Source organism: Mrakia frigida (assembly GCF_051309035.1).
Source record: "Mrakia frigida strain ATCC 22029 unplaced genomic scaffold BDY24scaffold_15, whole genome shotgun sequence".
NCBI classification, from domain to species: Eukaryota; Fungi; Basidiomycota; class Tremellomycetes; order Cystofilobasidiales; family Mrakiaceae; genus Mrakia; species Mrakia frigida.
Window position 1 is genome coordinate 15,937 of NW_027481266.1, and position 15,508 is coordinate 31,444.

A 15,508-nucleotide genomic window follows, 5' to 3' on the forward strand; every position below is an offset into this window, starting at 1 on the left:
AGGGTTCGATCCGGAAACCCAACCTGACCTTGCAAACGAAGATCACTTTGGGAATATTTTCTCGGTGCTTCGATGACACAAATGGGAACGCGTCTGAGGAACGAAGTTTGAGCAGTTAAATCAAAAATCAAGTCGTTAGTAACGTTGAAGGAGCTCGAGCTCGCCAGCGGACGAGACCCCTCCAGCTCATCAATCGTCCTTCTTTCAACGACCACCAGCCTCCCAACGCACTATCTTCCCTCCTCTCTTCTCAGTCCAGGGACCCTTCATCGCTGTAGCCCACCATGGCTCTCTCCTCTCGGCGCTCTCCTTCCACCCTCCTCTTCCTTCTTCTCCTGCTGGTCGTCGGACTCGTTTCAGCTCAACGCGATGATCTCCTCTCTGGCTTGAATGCTCGTCAGCGAGCTGTGATGGAGACCGTCATCGAATCCATGGAGATGAGAGAGAGGGTAGATGGAGAGATCAAGGATCTCAAGAAGGAGTTCGAGAAGGAGCTTGACCAGGTCAGTTTGGAAACGAAGAAGAGAAGGAAGGAGAGGTGAGCTCGGAGCTGAGGGAGGGAAGGAACGAAGAAGAGAGCTTTGAAGGGGCAAGAGATTTTTTTTCTCTGAGACCAGTACATTGGGTGATTCTCCTGGGCTCTGTATCAGATCTACTTGGATGAAGCAGCATCAGGGAGGGCCAGAGCTCAAGGAAAGAGGTTTGATTCCTCCGACCGCAAACGAGCTCACCACCTCTTCCCCCTTCCTTCCTGCTCTTCAACTCACCTTCTCTTTTCCTCGAAGATAAGTACTGACCTCTGCATACCCTTTTCCTCTTAGCAGACGGCTCCCGTCTCCTCTCAAACCTCAGAAGAAGCTCAAACCGAAGCTCGAGTAGCAGAAGGTTCGTCCTCGTCATCACCTCCCTCCTCCCTCCCTTTCCCCCTCCTTGAACGATTCCGAAAGCTGACCCGAACTCTGCTTTCTTATCAGCCTGCAAAGCCCACGCCTCAGCTCTTCACTCCCTCTCCCTACTCCCTCCACCTCCAACGACTCCCATTCCATCTCAAACCTTCATGACCCTCGCCTCGCCTTCCTCCTCTTCTCCGTCCAACTCCTTCATCGTAAACTGGATCCAATCCTTACGAAGGAGGTTCTGGAAAGAAGGGTATGGGGATAGTGCGAGATTGCCTGGAAATGGCAGACCTGGGGGAGGAGGTGCTGAGAAGAGACGATCGAAGGAAGGAGGAGGGAGCAAGGAGGAGGTCCGAGGAAGAGCTGCCAAAGTGTTGGGACTGTTGGAGGTTGCGACCGAGTGGGGGTGTGATGAGGCTTGGGGGACTAGAGGAAGGGTTGCGATGGTGAGTTTGGCTGCGTTTTGCGATAGAAGAGCGAGTGTGGGAGAGCCGAAGCTAATTCTCGACGCGTCTACGTCCTTGTTTCTCCTTTTCCCTCTTCGGCTCTGGTTCGAATGACTGTAGTTCCCCCCACCACCGCTCCAACAAAACCTCAGTCTCGCTTTTGAAGCCTACTCGGTTCGTCTTCCTTTCTCTCGTTTTCTCGCTTCCCGTTCCACGCTCACCCTCCCCGCGCTTTCGCTTCGCTTTCACAGGAACACGCCCGTCTAACAGGAAACGCCACAGCTCACTACATCCTCGGATTCTTCCATGCTACTGGATACGGGGAGACTGTCCCAATCGATCAAGGGAAGGTGAGCATCGATCCTTCTCCCTTCTCGCCGAAACCGGTTTCGACGCGTCTCCCTCCCTTTCCGTTCTTCGTTCGCTGACCTTCTGTGTGGTTGATTCTTCGCCGGCAGGCCCTTCTTCACTGCACCTTCGCTGCTCTTCAGTCCCATCCAGCAGCCGAGCACGCTCTCGCTTACAAGTACTGGGCTGGCATCGGAGTCGAGGAAGACTGCATGACCGCCATGGGATGGTACGAAACTGCTGCTGAAAGAGGTGAGTTGTCGGCTGCCACTTCGATCTTCACTCCCTTTGTATTTTTGAAGCTGCTTCGCTCGGTGAAGCTGCACACATCGAGCTCGAAGTCGATACTGAACTCGACGCGTCTTTCTTGCGCCCTCGTTGCTCGAACAGTCTTCGCTCACTTCCTTTCCGGACCTCCTGGAGGAAGGACTATGCCTCCTACGACGACTAAACTCTCGGATTTGGATGGAGGTGCTTATGGGGTCGGAGCCAGTTGGGCGGTGAGTCTCGACGTCTCCACTTCTTGCTTTGCTCACTTCGTTCTTCGTCTCTCGACCCTTCATCCGCCTTCGCATTTCATCGGAAAAGATTCGGAAGAGAGCTCGTTGAAGTGGTCATTGACTCTTCTCTTGCTTTCTTTGCTGTCGTTCTCGCAGAGCACCGGAATGAACGTCAACCGAGCAACCGTCAAGGCTGGTTTGGCTCGAGCTGGAGGAGAGACGTGGGAGGACATCTTGGATTATTACAACGTGTGTATCTTTTCACACCTCTCCCTCTTTCTCTCGTACATTTCACGTCCCCTATTTTCTGGAGGAAGAGGCCGAACTCGACGCGACGGCTCAGACTGACGATCGCTTCTCTTCCAAATCTGTTCCCGTTGACAGTACCAATCCGACCGGGGAGCTCTGGAACACATTGTCAAGCTGGGGAGGATTCACTACTTCGGGTCGATCTAGTGAGTCGTGGTTGTAGGCGACGAGAGGGAGTGGTCGACGAAAGAAGATCGAACCTGACGACGCGTTCTGTTTCTTTTTGTGCTTTTTGCAGTCAAGTCCCCGGAGGAATCGCTTCCGGTCCCGAAGGTTCGTTAGCCGTATCACTCATCTATTCCTCTACCCGTCTTCCTTCTGTTGCTCCTTCTTAACGCCCAACTCTTTCTTCTCTTTACCTCCCTTTTCCTTCTCTCGACCCCCTCCCCAGGCGTCGGTCTAGTCACCCAATCCTTCGCCATCGCCTCCCATCACTTCCACCGTGTAGCTCGTCAAGTCTGGCCCTCCGACAAACCCAACGCCGGTCGACTCAAGACCAGATCAGGCAAGGACGTTCAGTTCCCGAACGACCTCCTTTCGTACGCTGGAGTTTCGGCTGGGTTCTTGGGGAGGATGGCTTTGAGAGGAGAGGCTCAAAAGATCGATTTCAAGAGAGCGAAGATGTGGTTTGAGAGAGGGGCGGAGATGGTGAGTCCTTGGAAGAGAGAGAGAAGGGAGGAGGAGGGAGAGGAGGAGAAACTGACGCGTGTTTGGGTTTGGATTGGGCAGGGAGAGAGGGAGAGTTACAACGGGTTGGGAATCATCTACAGAGATGGATTGGGAGTGTCAGTCGATGGTGTGAAGGCTCAGGAGTTCTTCCAAGCTGCTGCAGATCAAGATCTAGCGGAAGCTCACGTCAATCTTGGGAAGCTAGCTCTCGGTTCGTTTCGTCCCTTTCTTTCTTCTCTTCGCCTTCGCCTTCTTCGGCTCCGAATCTGACGTCTTTCCCTTTTTCTTTCCCTCGTTTCTTCCAGCTCGAGGAGAAATCCATCCTTCGACCCACTCCTTCCACCAAGCCGTCCGAGTTGGTTCTCCCTTCGAAGCCTTTTACCAACTCGGAAAGGTCTACGCCGCTTCCGCTCGAGCTCAAGCAGCAGCAGGTCTTCGTCCCGAGACTTGTGGTCCTGCCGTCGCTCATCTCAAGCTCGTGGTGGAGAGAGGATCGTGGAAGGACGACGTGGTTGGAGAGGCGGATCGGGCTTGGGAGAGAGGAGAGACGGATAAGGCGATCGTTGGGTGGTGGATGGCGGGGGAGAGAGGGTACGAGAGTGCTCAGAACAATCTGGCGTTCGTGTTGGATCAGGGTGAGCTTCGAGTGTCGAGTCGAAGGAAGGAAGGAGGGAGGGGGTTTGAGGAGTTGACGCTGACCCGTCGACTTTCTCGTTTCGATGCACAGATCCTCCTCTGTACTCTTTGCCTTGGAGGAGCTATCCACCCGACAAAGTGACCGCTCAGTTCGCTCTCAACCACTGGCTTCGGTCGGCTGCGCAGGACAACGTCGATTCCCTCGTCAAGGTCAGTCTCGTCTCGTTTTGACTTTCCTCTTCGTCGTGCCCCTCGACAAACGCTGAACGCCCTCTCCCCTTCATCTACAGGTCGGAGACTACCACTTCAAGGGTATCGATGGATCGGGTGAACCTCAGTACGAGAAGGCAGCTGGATTCTACCAAGCTGGTGAGCCATTCGACTTCGTTCGAGCCGTCTCCTCAATTCGAAACGACCGCTGATGTTTCTTTTGCTTCGATCTTCTTCCAGCTGCCGAACGTCAAACCTCGGCCATCGCACTTTGGAACCTCGGCTACATGTATGAGAACGGTCTTGGAGTTCCTCAGGTTCGTCCTTCTCTGCCTCGTCTTCGTCTCGAACAAACGAAACGAACACGAACACGAACTGACCTCCTCCCTCGTTTTCCTTCCTTCTCTCCTCTCCAGGACTGGCATCTCGCCAAAAGAAACTACGACCTAGCTCTCGAAACCAATCCCGAAGCTTCCCTCCCCGTCAACCTCGCTCTCATCAAACTCTACGCTCGATCCATCTACGCTTCCCTCACCGGCGGGCCCCAGAAATCTCTCTCCCTCTGGCGACCCAACCACGGCGCTACACCTCATTCGGAGGATGCTTGGACGATTGGGAACGTGAAGGACGGGTTCAAGAAGAGGTGGGCGGAGCGGGATGGGGTCGAAGGAGGAGCGGAAGGAGCTGAACCGACGGCTGTTGCGGAGGAGCCTGGAGGATGGGCAGAGGGAAGGGACGCGGAGGAGGAGGGGAGGGATTTCGATGGTGCAGACTGGATAGGGATGAACGGAGAGAGGGAGGAGTATGATGATGAGGAGGAGACTTGGGTTGAGGTGAGTTTGATCGACTCTTTTGTTCAATGGTTTGGCGACGCGTCGATTTTCGAGTTTCGACTTTGAAGCATCCGCTGACCCTGCCTCCTTCTGCTTTCAGACGATCCTCCTTCTCGCTCTCTGTGGTCTTGTCGCCGTCTTTTCGTGGCTAAGAGGGTGCGTGTTCCTTTCCATCTTCCTCGCTCGTCGCGTCCATTCACGAGCTAGCCCTCTTCTCGACTGATGCTCACTCTCAGTCCTCACCGTTGGTTTATCAGACGCTGGACCCGCCAACGTCAAGAAGAGCTAGCTCGTCGTCAGGCTCTCGCAGCAGTTCAGCAAAACGGGCAAGATCAGGAACAGCAACAACCTCAGCAGCCTCCTCCTCCGCCTCCAGCGAATCAGCCGATAGACGGACCTCCTTGGCCGCCGATGGTCTGATGCTTCCCCTTCCGAGAACCCTACTTAGACTCTGATTGAATCTTTCTTGATGCGACTTTGCGTTCTTTCGAGGAAAGAAAAGCTCTTGGTCAGGCGAGGAGGAGAGAACGGCTCTATTTTCGTTTCTCTGCTACCACCTGTCCGAATCTTCAGCTGAGTCTTGAACTGACTATTTACCCTTCAGACATTTTTTGAGACACGTCTCTCAACTTCGAACGAAGCTGTGAACGCCCAGAACCGAGATCGACGGGACGCCCGTTTTCCCGTCTTCCTTTCCTCCGCAAACCATCACCATCAAAGAACGATGCCTTCTATACCTTCTCACTCTCGAAGAGTAGGTTTCCATCCAGCCTCTTCTTCCTCGTCATCCCTGATCTAACTCAAACTCATTCTCGAAACCAGCAGTTCCTCTTCCTTTTCGCCCTCTCCATCCCCCTCACCCTCCTCTTCTTCCTCTCCTTCTCGAACCACCACCACCTCCATCCCAGCATCTTCCTTCCCTTCACCGAAGATCCTCTGCCACCTCTTCCTCCCCCTACGTACCCGTCCCTGAAAGACGGATCCTGGATGGCTCTCCCTGAACCCATCAAATCTCAAACGGACCTCTTCGCTCGCTTTCCTGGGTCGGAGGGCAAGATCAGCAATCGTTCGTGCGCTGGGAAACCTGGCGGGGATGGATGGGAAAGGTTGTTTGAGGTGGCGAGCTGGGACTGGGTGGATGAGAGTGGGAGGAAGATGGGGTGGGATGCGAGAGCGTTCGTGGTCCAGTGCTTGAGGAGGGAGGGAGGGGTGCTGCTCGTTGGAGGTGAGTGAGCGAGATTTGAATCCGGGTCAAGATCTTCGACGTTGTAGACGATTGGGGGAGGAAACAATGCTATACACTTCGAGTGCTGACTGATCTACCTTCGGAATGATGTTGAAACGAGACAGATTCCCTCACTCTTCAACACTACGACGCGATTTTCCTCCTCCTTCAATCCCTCTCCCTCTCCTTCCCTTCCTACGCCCACCTCACCTCTCCAATCGTCATTCATCGAACCGAGCAGCTCCAAGGTCGTATGCCTGTCCATCAGACGATCTCGCTCAACCTCGAACATCCTGCGAGTGCGGAGTTGTTGTTGGAGGCTGGAGTTGACGCGTCGAGAGGGGAGAGGCCGTTGGTGAGAGCTTTGAGGAGTGATTTGCTTGGGAGGAGAGAGGATCTAGAAGTTTTGATGGGTCAGAAGGAGGTGAGTTGATTATCACTTCGAGATCGAGCTCGAGGGTTGACTTCTTGTGCGTTGCCTGCAGCTTGCTTTGAGACCCGGTCGCTTCTTCGCTTTGATGGATTGTACGTTCTCTCTTCTTTTCTCAAATCTTCATCCGAGAGTGCTAACTTGAGTATCGTACTTAAGGGCTTCCTTGGGTCGAAGAAGCAAACGATCGAACTTCAGCCTCGTCCCCTCCTTCCCTTCTCGTCCTCAACACCGGGTGCGTCCTCTCGTGGCCTTCGCTTCTCGTTCGAAAGCTGACTCTATTCGTTTTCACAGGGTACACTGGGGAGTCTATACTTTCAACACGTCGTCTCCAATCCCACTCGAAGACCTCTTCTACATCATGGGAGAAACTGTGAGCACTTTGTCTCCGGCCGCGTCGTCGCGTCGAGTCCAACCTTTATGTCTTTCTCTTCCAGGTTCACGTCGCTCTACTACCTCTTCTCACCCTTCCGAATATCCACACCATCATTCGAACCTCCGTCCCAGGTCAAATCTCATGCAGCAGCTACACCCAGCCGCTCGAAACCTCTTTGAGTGAGTTCGCTCCTCGCTTCCTCGTTTTTTCTTTTTCCAACTGAATTCCGTCCTTCTGTTTCACCCAGTCCCTCCCACCGCCTCTTCAAAAACCTGGCACGGATGGGATCTCGTCTCCTCCTCGTTCAACTCGCTCCTTCGAACCGAGTTCGAGTTCTTCGAGGCGAACGCGCTAGGGCGAGCGACGGTGATGGACGTTGAGATCCAAGGGATGATGCGAGCGGATGCAAGGAGGGATCCGGATCGAGATTGCTTGCACTGTGAGTGAGAATGGATTTATATCTCGAGGAGAAGAGATGCTGAGAGTCCTCTCGTCCCTTTTTTCTCAGTTTGTCAAGGGTCCGTTCCCGAAGAGTGGGCTCGATGGATTGGGGAGGTGTTGCGACTTGGCTAGGACTTCGATTTGATTGTCGGTCTCGTCTATACTTCGAAGAAGAATTTGTATTTGATTAGAAGGGACTAGAAAACGTAAAGTAAGAAACAGAGCAAACGAAAACGATCCAGTGAAATGAACGACGCGACGAAAACCCAACCAACAACACTCGTCCTCCCTTCACAACCCGACATCACCTTCTCAACCCAGCAGCACATCTCCTCAAACCGACTTCCTATCGAGCCTCCTATTAATTCCACCCATCAGCACCTTCTGAATCCAGTCCTTCGAAGGTTTCCCCTGACCAGCCTTGTAACCAGCCGTATCTACGATATCTCTTATGTCCGATCCGAGGTCGTCATCGAGTTCGGCCAGAGCTTCCGTCGCTGCAGCGTCGTTACCTGGTAGGAAAGAAAGGAACGAGAGGCGTGAGATCAAGACGAAGACGCGTCCAAGGCGACGAGGAGAGAGACTCACCGATTTGTAAGAAGAAGAGACCGACGCTCGAGAGAGGGAAGTTTCCTCGATCGAGTCGTTTGGCAGCAGCGATGATCACTGAACGAGGGTCGTCGCTGAGGGAAAACGAACGAGCGAGAAGAACAAGGTGGTCAGCACGACGCGCCTTTCCTCGCAACAGGCCTCAATCGAGATCTCGAAAGATCTACTCACCTAGGCTCTCCATCGGTCAGGATCACGATATTCAGAGGTTTAGGCATTCCTCTGCCTCCGTTGCTCTTCGCTCTCTCCATCAGCTCAATGTGGGCGGAGAGGATCACTTCCAGTCGAGTTCCAGTGGGTGTTCCGTTGCAAGGTTTGACAGCGGCGAAGAGGTTGAGGACGTCGTTGCCTGACTGAGAAAGAGAAGGGAGGGGAAGTCAGCGGCCGAGTAAGACGAGAAGCGTCGAGATGGTGGCTTTGGAAACTGGCGAGATAATTCGACGAACCTTGAGACCTGATCCGACCCTCTTCGAATTCAGGAAATGAACGTCGATACCGTCGTCGTCGTACTTGGCGGCTGTGCTGATAGGGCGGAATAGAGGGGAGGAAGGTGAACGATCAGCTCGACGCGTCTCGGCCTGATCGCGAAGATACTCTGCGAGGGTGGTTGAACTCACGCTACAACCGAAGCTAAAGCGTCTCTTGTTTCCTTCCATCGAGATCCAGCCATTGATCCAGAGTCGTCGATGAGGAACAGCGTGTCGTAGGAACGAAGGAACTGAGGAGAGGAGAGGATGAGGGAAAGAGGAGAGGGACGGGGAAGATCAGTTCTGAATCGTCACCCAGAGAATTTTGAATGATGAAGAATGGATAAATAAGCCGCTGAGAAGAAAACACTGCAACCGGAAAAGGCGTAGGAGGAGGCTGAAGGGATGGGAGCGGCGAACGAACGAAGGCGGAAACGTCGGAGAGCTCGGAATCAGAGCTGTCCTTCTTCCTCGTCTCCCTTCTCTGTGACGTCACTCTGCGATAGATCTAGGGTATATTCACTGAGAGGAAATATCCTAAGAAGACCCGAGCAGCAAGATAGAGCTCGAAAGCAAAGGAGGCGGCTCCTTCCTTCAAGCTCAACTTGAGCTCGAGCTCGCTTCCTCCTCTTCCCTCTCCTCCCCTCGACCCGACAGCCCTCCAACAGTACCTCCAGACGCTCTCGTTCTCTCAGGAGACAAGGAGGAATTGAGGTAAACGCTGAAGCTATCCTGATCCTTGTCCATCCATCGGAAACGGCCCCTCCCTCGCCATCGAACCAAAGAAGATGGGAAGGTGAGCCGGCCCTGAACTCACATCGAAAGGGTCTTCTCCTCCGACCAGCGAGGTCGAACTACTCGCAGCTGTAGCGTGACTGGTTTCAGGAACCCTCAATCCTCCTCCTGAGCTGGAACCTGCTGCTGAAGAAGAGTAGGAGGGGGGAGGAACGGAGCCCTTGCTGTCGATGGGATGATCCTCTCGAATCGGAGCAGGCTGGGAGTAGCGACGATCGTTCGCGTTGGTGGGATTGGAGTTGGAGGAAGAGGAGGTCGAGGAGCGTCGGTTGAGGAGTTTCTTGAACATGGTCGAGGATTGGGGTGGTGGTTGAACGGGAAGAAGAGGGAGGGAAGGAGGGGAAGAGGAAGCGGCCAAGCTTCGAGAAGACGGTGCCGAAGCACTGCCTTTCACCGGCAATGACGACCGAGAGAGGTCAGAAATTTTGACCAGAACGAGTTTGAGCTCTGATAATGCCAATGTTTTCGGCATGGGGGGAAGAGACTTTGAGCAGAAGCGAAAGATCAGCCAAAGGAGTAACTCGACGCTGCGACGCGTCCAGTCGACATCGAGGAAGTGTTGCGGATCTCTGGAACCCGTTCCAGTTTAGCTATCGCGAAGACGAACCTTGATAAGACTGTCAAGTGTTCTGCGGAAGTCATGGTGAAGAAATGAGCACAGGGGAGGAGAAGAATGGTCGCGGTTGGAGGGGAGCTCGATCTTGGAGGGTCGCCCAGTTTGTTCGGTTGCTTTGACGACGACTTCTGCCCGAAGACGAGAAAATCTTCGGGTCGCAATCTTGGAGGAAAGAACGGACTGTTTTCTCCGGCCAAAATCACAACGGAGAAAAACTTCCGTGGGCGTGACTCGATTTCTCTTCAACGCCTCGCAGAAGAGAAGCGCCCTTGAGTCGTTCCTCCCTCCCTCCTCGACCTCAACAACCTACCTATCTTCCCTTTCCCTTCCTTTCACCCCTCAAAGACACGGCCTCTATTCCTTCATACCTCTCATGCTTTCTTCCAGTCAGGAACTGAGCAGCATCTTCGGCTGGGTGTCGATTGCTTGCTGGGTCGTCGTCGTGAGCTCTTTCGTCCTCTCCTCCCCTTCTCTCGCTTCTTTCCCCTCGTCGGAGAGGTTGAGTAAATCTTCCTGTTGCTGCTGCTGCGCAGTACAGTCCCCAGATCTTGCAGAATTTTTCCCTCAAATCTGGCGAGGGTCTCAGTGTGGCTTTCATGTGAGTTCTGGGACTTCAGAGAGAAAAAGGAAGAGTTGAGCTCGAGGGCTGAGTTTTGTTTGGTTCTTTTCTTCTCCCTCTTAGCGTTCTGTGGTTGATTGGTGCGCACAGAACTCCTGTAGACGCTTGTAGGCTCTTCCTTATCACTACCTTCTTCTCTTTCAGGCGATATCACCAACCTGCTGGGAGGAATGATGGCCGGACTCCTTCCGACGATGGTGAACGAGCCTCCCTTCCTGCTATCCTCTTCCTCCCTTTCTTTTCTCTGACTTCTCTCTCTCTTCCCAAAAGATCATCCTCGCCATGTACTACACCGTCTGCGATCTCATCCTGCTCTTCCAGGTCTACTACTACCGCCACCAGAAGTCCTCGCCCCTCAACCAACTTACCGCGAGCTCGCCTCTCCTCCCCAAACCCGAGCCTCCTCTGGCCCACAAATCCTTCCTCGCTAGGTCGGCAGTCTACCTCCTCGCCTTCGGACTCGTCATCTCGACCGGAGTCATCGCTTGGTTGTTGAACAACAAAGGAGGAGCTCAGCCCGGAGGAGGAGAGAGCGAGAAGGGAGGAGACGTCCTTGAATGGAGGTCCCAAAGTCTGGGTTGGATCAGTGCCGTCACTTGTGAGTTTAGCGACCCGTTTCAGCTCAACGAGAGCTGTCCACAGCACACTAATACTCTCCCTCCTTCAGACATCGGATCTCGAGTCCCTCAAATCCTCCACAACCACCAGACCAAGTGCGAGGGACTCTCCCTCGCCATGTTCTTCTTCTCCATCTCGGGAAACCTTACCTACGTCGCTTCGATCCTCTTCAAGTCCGTTCGTCGTCGGTATATCATCGCCAACCTACCATGGCTCTCGTTCGTGCTCTCCCTCTTCTTTCTGTAGCTTTCTTTCGTCGTTATCCGGCCTCTCTGACCTTCCTTCTACTCTCTTCGTTCACCGTACACAGTGGATCCGCTCTTACGGTCTTCCTCGACATCGCTGTTCTTTGCCAGTTCGCCTACTTCTCTCGCCAACAAAAGAGGATCGTTCTTCCCTCCTCGGTTTGTCTCCTCTTCTCTTATCTTCTCTCTCTCCTTCGAGTTCTTCACCCCCAGCAGACGCGACAGGTCACCTATCTCAAAGACGAGCTTACATCTTCCCTTGCCTCTTCTTTCTTTCAGGAGGAAGCTCGACGATCCATCGTTGACGAAGACGATTAGACGCTCGAAACGCGTTCGGACGACAACGCTCGCCAGGAGTCGTTGAGGAGAGCGAGCCGGAATCAGTTGGGAGGTAGTCTTTGTAGGAAAGGAAGGAGGGAGGGAGCGACTATTTGTACGTTGGTAGAAGCACGCTCGCTATGCTCTTTGTCGAACAAGCTCAGCTCGACTGGCATTGAAAGACGGGAGGTCGTTCGCGAACTCTCAACGTTGGAACGACTTCAGCCTGAAAGAACTCGTCTTCTTGTGATCAGCTGAGAATCCAGCAAGCTTTCTTGCGAGGGACTCTTCACGTGCTCGAGAACTCAGAAAAAAAGACCCAGTTCAACGACGCGTCCTCTTTCCGCCGCCTTCTTTCACCCATCTCTTTCTTCCCGTCCTGAGTCAACCCAGTCCTCCGCCCCACGTCCATTATTTCCTTCGGCCTATCTCTCTTCCAGCTCAAAAAATCCCAAAGCAGGTTCCTCGTCCGGACCGCGACGCTTCCTTCCCTCGCTCTCGCTAGCCATCGCATCCTTTCCCTGTGTTCTCGACTTCCGCTCCGTCTCCCGTTCAGTTTTTTAGTCTTGCCAGCCAGGAAGCGATAGAAGAGTGCGGAGAAAGAGGATGTTGATACACACAAGGTAGGTAGGTAGAAAAGGTTTGTGAGAAAAGAAGAAAAGAGAGGAAAGAGACGAAAGACGAAGTGCGAAGTGCGAACAAGGTGGGTGGGTGTGAAGAGACGAAGAACGACGCAATAAAAAGGTGGTGGGAGAGAAATGCAAGAGAGCAGAGGAGAAGAAGCGAAAGTGGGGCAAAGGAAGGGCAGGGGAAGGGTAAGGTAGGGTCGGGTCGGGAAGTGAAATGCTAGGAGGAGGAAGACGAGACGAAGGATGATTTAAAGATTGCTGGTCTAGGTAAAACAGTTCTTAGATGAGGTATGATGCTAGATGGATGTAAGAGTAGACGTGAATAGATGGAGAGGAGGAGGACGGTTGAGGAGGAGGAGATGGTACGGAGAGAGGGAGAGAGGGAGAACAGACGCGTCGTCGGTAGCCAAAAGAGGACGCAAAGCAAAGGCAAAGTCAAAAGTTTAAACGAAACGTGGAAGAAGGTTCGAAGAAGAATCATGGAGACCAGTAAAACAGCTTGGAGCCTCCCAAACTCGAACTCCCTCCGCCGACTGCTCCACCGGCACTCGCCACCCTCGGAACCTCGTACATCTTCTCCATCGAACTCCAACTCCACGACGTGCTCGGTTCAGGTGGTGATGGACCGCTCTTCTGAGACGCGAGTCTTGTTTTACTGGGAGGAGGTCGAGAGTTGGGAGGGTGGATTGGACGAGCTCCTTGATGACTGAGGGAGGAGGTCGAGGAGGAGTATCGATGAGAGGGAGCGAGGGAGGTGGAAAGGGCAGAGGATGCTCGTCGAATGGGAGAGGAGGGTCGGTGAAGGATGGATTGGGTGGGAGTGGTTTGAGTAGGTTGACGCGTCGAAGAGGAATCCGAATCGTCCTCCGAAGGTGCCTCCGAAGATCGTCGAGCGAGCATGTTGGTCGGTCTCGCTCCTCCTCCTACTCCGAGATGACTTGGCTCGTGCCCATCGTCGACTCCGAAGAACTTCCCTCGTCTAGGACTGGCCATTCGTCCTCCATACATCGCCAGCTTCGACTCGGCGCTGGGAGTTCGGTTGAATCCCTCGGCGTAAGACGCGTAGAGACTCGCCGTCGAAGGAGCGGATCCAGGTTCGAAGGGAGGAGGAGACATGGAGTAGGAGCTTGGGTTGAGGTGATGAGGTGCTGGGCCGTGAAGACTGGCTCGATGGGAGGAGTGGGAGGAGGATCGGAAGGCCATTCCTGTTGAGGAGAAAGAGGAAGCTGAAGATCGTCGAGGTGAGGAGATAGGGTAGAGTTGAGGGGAGGAGGGCGGTGGTGGGATGAGGTTCTGAGCCGAGATGGGTCGAACGGTGAAGGGAGGGAGAGCGTCGAGTTCCGTTTTGGATTGGACGAGGGGAGTCATTCGTTTGAGGCCGTGGTAGGGATGATTGGCTCCTGGGACGATAGCGGCTCCTGCGGCGTTGTCCTTGTCCCAGAGACTCTGTAGCGAATCGCTCGAACTTCCAGTCGTGTTGGTGCTTCGACTTCCTCGTCGCGTCCCTCCTCCGACTTCTCCAACAATCGACGTCGACGACCCTTTTCTCTCTCCTGCTCCCTCCCTTCCGGCTCGAGATCCTCCGGGAACTCCATCAAAGTACTCTCCTCCTTCTGAATCACTCCCGTTCGAGAGAGAGAAGGGACTGGGAGGTCCTCCACCGGGTATCCATGACGTGTGAAGAGGAGAGGTGAACGAAAGAGCGGAAGAGAGGAGAGGGGCGAGAGCCGTGGACGACCTTTCCTCCTCGAGTTGGGCGCAAGCGTACGAGCAAAAGAGCCCCGAGGAGTGATGATGGGATGGAGGGGTAGGTGCGGTTGTGGTGATGGTAGCGGGAGAGGCTCGAGGGTTGGAGGAAGAGGGAGTGGGAGTGGTGGGAGAGGAATCGGAGTGACCTTCGACGCCGGTTGGGTTGGAACCGGAGGAAGAGAGGAGAGCTGTCTTGGTTTCAAGGTGTCCAGCTGACGAGGTTCGTTCGAGAGGTCCTGACGACGAAGGAGGAGCTGCTGGGGGAGGAGGAGGGCCGTTGTTGACGTTGGACGGAAGTTGGTTGGTTGCGACGAGAGCGTTGGGAAGTGGTTTGGCCTGCGGGAAGCGTGAACAAGGGCGAGACATCGAGAGAGGAACGAGAGCGGGTTGGATCGAAGGTGAAAAGAGAACGAAAAAGAAAAGAGGAGAGACGTCAGCAAACCTGTGTGGTCTATCCCCAACAGAACAGAGGAGAAAATCCGAGGAAATCCGGACGAAGGGCCCGTCTCGAGCCGAGTCAGAGCAGGAGCTCGAGAGTTCCCTTGCTCTCCCTCCCCCAACGAGAGAAACCGTTCCCTTTGGGTTCTAGATGCTGAGAGATGATACACTCGAGCATCCAAGGGAGAGAAAGAAGGACGCGAAACGGGGGTGAATAGAAGGGTGGAAGCCTAGGTTTCACCGATCGTCCCACCCAAGCTCGGAGGGTGAAAGGGAGTGAGCTGAACTCTCCCCTTTCCTCCCTTCTCCCGTTTCCTCCTTCCTACCCGGTGCAGACTTCTGACTCGTTCTGGGTCTACCCATAGAGGACGAGAAGACGCGTCTCTGTAGACTCTAGGAAGCTGAGGGAAGCTCTCCGTAGAGAAAGTCCCCTGTTTCCCACCCCCCGTCATGGAGAGGGAAAAAGCTGAAAGTGCAAGACTCACGCGTATGGTTCCCGTCTTGGATCGCTTGAAAGTTGGTGCTTTAGGAGCTATGTACTTGCCAGGAGGCTTCTTGTAGACTGCTGTGCCTTCGTTGGTAGAAGTTTTGAGGGTGGAGACGGAGGAGGAGGAGGGGAGGGTCGCGAGAGAGGAACGAGGTTGAAGGATCTGTTTGTCGCAGACCGTACACCAGCTCTCGATAAAGTCGTCCGAGTCGTCGAACATGGTCGGTCGAGCGAGAAGGGGAGAGTGGAGAAGAGGAGAAGGGAGGAGAAAGAAAGAAGGGGAGCGAAGGGAGGAAGAGCGCGTTTTTTCGATGCTGGTGGTTGAGGGGAGAAGAGGGAGAAGAGGGCGAGTCAATGTTCGCTCGGTGTTTCTCGTTCTTTTGGGACCGAACAAAGCTTCTTTCGTCTCTAGCTTCAGAGACACGTAGACAAAGACTTCACTAAAGACCCATCCTTGTACTCGACCAGATTTTCTTCCCTCTCTCTCTCTCTCATTCGTTCGTTGAGAACGACGCGGAACGCTAGCGAAGAAGCCGCCCTCCCTGCTTCGCGGTGAATCCTGTCCTCCTCCACACTTCTACATCTGGGAGCCTCGTCCG

General features: G+C 54.1%; 6 protein-coding genes across 6 annotated transcripts; 3 read left to right on the top strand and 3 right to left on the bottom strand.

Moving 5' to 3' along the window:
- The first annotated feature begins 213 nt into the window (after positions 1–213).
- HRD3 (ubiquitin ligase complex subunit HRD3) lies at positions 214–5,322 on the top strand. Its single transcript, XM_076640390.1, has 19 exons — positions 214–503; positions 822–885; positions 975–1,342; positions 1,463–1,516; positions 1,594–1,692; positions 1,801–1,942; positions 2,081–2,190; positions 2,347–2,439; positions 2,575–2,645; positions 2,738–2,772; positions 2,891–3,147; positions 3,229–3,379; positions 3,474–3,803; positions 3,896–4,014; positions 4,095–4,173; positions 4,255–4,331; positions 4,431–4,847; positions 4,948–5,003; positions 5,105–5,322. The coding sequence occupies exons 1-19, from the start codon at positions 285–287 to the stop codon at positions 5,265–5,267; spliced, it is 2,904 nt and encodes a 967-aa protein (XP_076496616.1). The 5' UTR covers positions 214–284; the 3' UTR covers positions 5,268–5,322.
- Positions 5,323–5,521: 199 nt separating this feature from the next.
- BDY24DRAFT_55399 (uncharacterized protein) lies at positions 5,522–6,738 on the top strand. The gene is made up of 3 exons (XM_076644983.1): positions 5,522–5,601; positions 5,670–6,072; positions 6,198–6,738. The coding sequence occupies exons 1-3, from the start codon at positions 5,572–5,574 to the stop codon at positions 6,503–6,505; spliced, it is 741 nt and encodes a 246-aa protein (XP_076496617.1). The 5' UTR covers positions 5,522–5,571; the 3' UTR covers positions 6,506–6,738.
- An 843-nt stretch (positions 6,739–7,581) lies between these two features.
- On the bottom strand, positions 7,582–8,699 carry BDY24DRAFT_55414 (uncharacterized protein). Its single transcript, XM_076644985.1, has 5 exons — positions 8,546–8,699; positions 8,375–8,450; positions 8,100–8,281; positions 7,908–8,002; positions 7,582–7,831 (listed from the first exon to the last, which is right to left on the bottom strand). The coding sequence occupies exons 1-5, from the start codon at positions 8,596–8,598 to the stop codon at positions 7,653–7,655; spliced, it is 585 nt and encodes a 194-aa protein (XP_076496618.1). The 5' UTR covers positions 8,599–8,699; the 3' UTR covers positions 7,582–7,652.
- Positions 8,700–9,063: 364 nt separating this feature from the next.
- Positions 9,064–9,950, bottom strand: BDY24DRAFT_55412 (uncharacterized protein). Its single transcript, XM_076644984.1, has 2 exons — positions 9,798–9,950; positions 9,064–9,674 (listed from the first exon to the last, which is right to left on the bottom strand). Exon 2 carries the CDS (start codon positions 9,660–9,662, stop codon positions 9,123–9,125), a length of 540 nt encoding a protein of 179 aa, XP_076496619.1. The 5' UTR covers positions 9,663–9,674; positions 9,798–9,950; the 3' UTR covers positions 9,064–9,122.
- A 144-nt stretch (positions 9,951–10,094) lies between these two features.
- Positions 10,095–11,764, top strand: BDY24DRAFT_388607 (PQ-loop repeat-containing protein). The gene is made up of 8 exons (XM_076640391.1): positions 10,095–10,248; positions 10,340–10,404; positions 10,489–10,505; positions 10,570–10,622; positions 10,696–11,023; positions 11,093–11,261; positions 11,354–11,447; positions 11,568–11,764. Exons 1-8 carry the CDS (start codon positions 10,180–10,182, stop codon positions 11,604–11,606), a joined length of 834 nt encoding a protein of 277 aa, XP_076496620.1. The 5' UTR covers positions 10,095–10,179; the 3' UTR covers positions 11,607–11,764.
- Positions 11,765–12,712: 948 nt separating this feature from the next.
- BDY24DRAFT_415056 (uncharacterized protein) lies at positions 12,713–15,129 on the bottom strand (the record flags this gene model as incomplete). Its single annotated transcript, XM_076643400.1, has 2 exons — positions 12,713–14,320; positions 14,908–15,129. 2 exons carry the CDS (start codon positions 15,127–15,129, stop codon positions 12,713–12,715), a joined length of 1,830 nt encoding a protein of 609 aa, XP_076496621.1.
- Between the last annotated feature and the right edge of the window lie 379 nt (positions 15,130–15,508).

What these genes read in the sequence shown, in the direction of transcription:
- BDY24DRAFT_55412 (XM_076644984.1), bottom strand. Translation starts at nt 9,662, where the DNA reads ATGCCGAAAACATTGGCATTATCAGAGCTCAAACTCGTTCTGGTCAAA.
- BDY24DRAFT_55414 (XM_076644985.1), bottom strand. Translation starts at nt 8,598, where the DNA reads ATGGCTGGATCTCGATGGAAGGAAACAAGAGACGCTTTAGCTTCGGTT. An exon ending in GCTTTAGCTTCGGTTGTAGC is followed by an intron (nt 8,451 to 8,545) that starts GTGAGTTCAACC and finishes CCGCCCTATCAG; the next exon opens with CACAGCCGCCAAGTACGACG. An exon ending in GGGTCGGATCAGGTCTCAAG is followed by an intron (nt 8,282 to 8,374) that starts GTTCGTCGAATT and finishes TCTCTTTCTCAG; the next exon opens with TCAGGCAACGACGTCCTCAA.
- BDY24DRAFT_388607 (XM_076640391.1), top strand. Translation starts at nt 10,180, where the DNA reads ATGCTTTCTTCCAGTCAGGAACTGAGCAGCATCTTCGGCTGGGTGTCG. An exon ending in TTGCTTGCTGGGTCGTCGTC is followed by an intron (nt 10,249 to 10,339) that starts GTGAGCTCTTTC and finishes GCTGCTGCGCAG; the next exon opens with TACAGTCCCCAGATCTTGCA. An exon ending in GGATCGTTCTTCCCTCCTCG is followed by an intron (nt 11,448 to 11,567) that starts GTTTGTCTCCTC and finishes TCTTTCTTTCAG; the next exon opens with GAGGAAGCTCGACGATCCAT.
- BDY24DRAFT_55399 (XM_076644983.1), top strand. Translation starts at nt 5,572, where the DNA reads ATGCCTTCTATACCTTCTCACTCTCGAAGA. An exon ending in TACCTTCTCACTCTCGAAGA is followed by an intron (nt 5,602 to 5,669) that starts GTAGGTTTCCAT and finishes TCTCGAAACCAG; the next exon opens with CAGTTCCTCTTCCTTTTCGC. An exon ending in AGGGGTGCTGCTCGTTGGAG is followed by an intron (nt 6,073 to 6,197) that starts GTGAGTGAGCGA and finishes GAAACGAGACAG; the next exon opens with ATTCCCTCACTCTTCAACAC.
- HRD3 (XM_076640390.1), top strand. Translation starts at nt 285, where the DNA reads ATGGCTCTCTCCTCTCGGCGCTCTCCTTCCACCCTCCTCTTCCTTCTT. An exon ending in TCGAGAAGGAGCTTGACCAG is followed by an intron (nt 504 to 821) that starts GTCAGTTTGGAA and finishes TTTTCCTCTTAG; the next exon opens with CAGACGGCTCCCGTCTCCTC. An exon ending in ACATCTTGGATTATTACAAC is followed by an intron (nt 2,440 to 2,574) that starts GTGTGTATCTTT and finishes TCCCGTTGACAG; the next exon opens with TACCAATCCGACCGGGGAGC.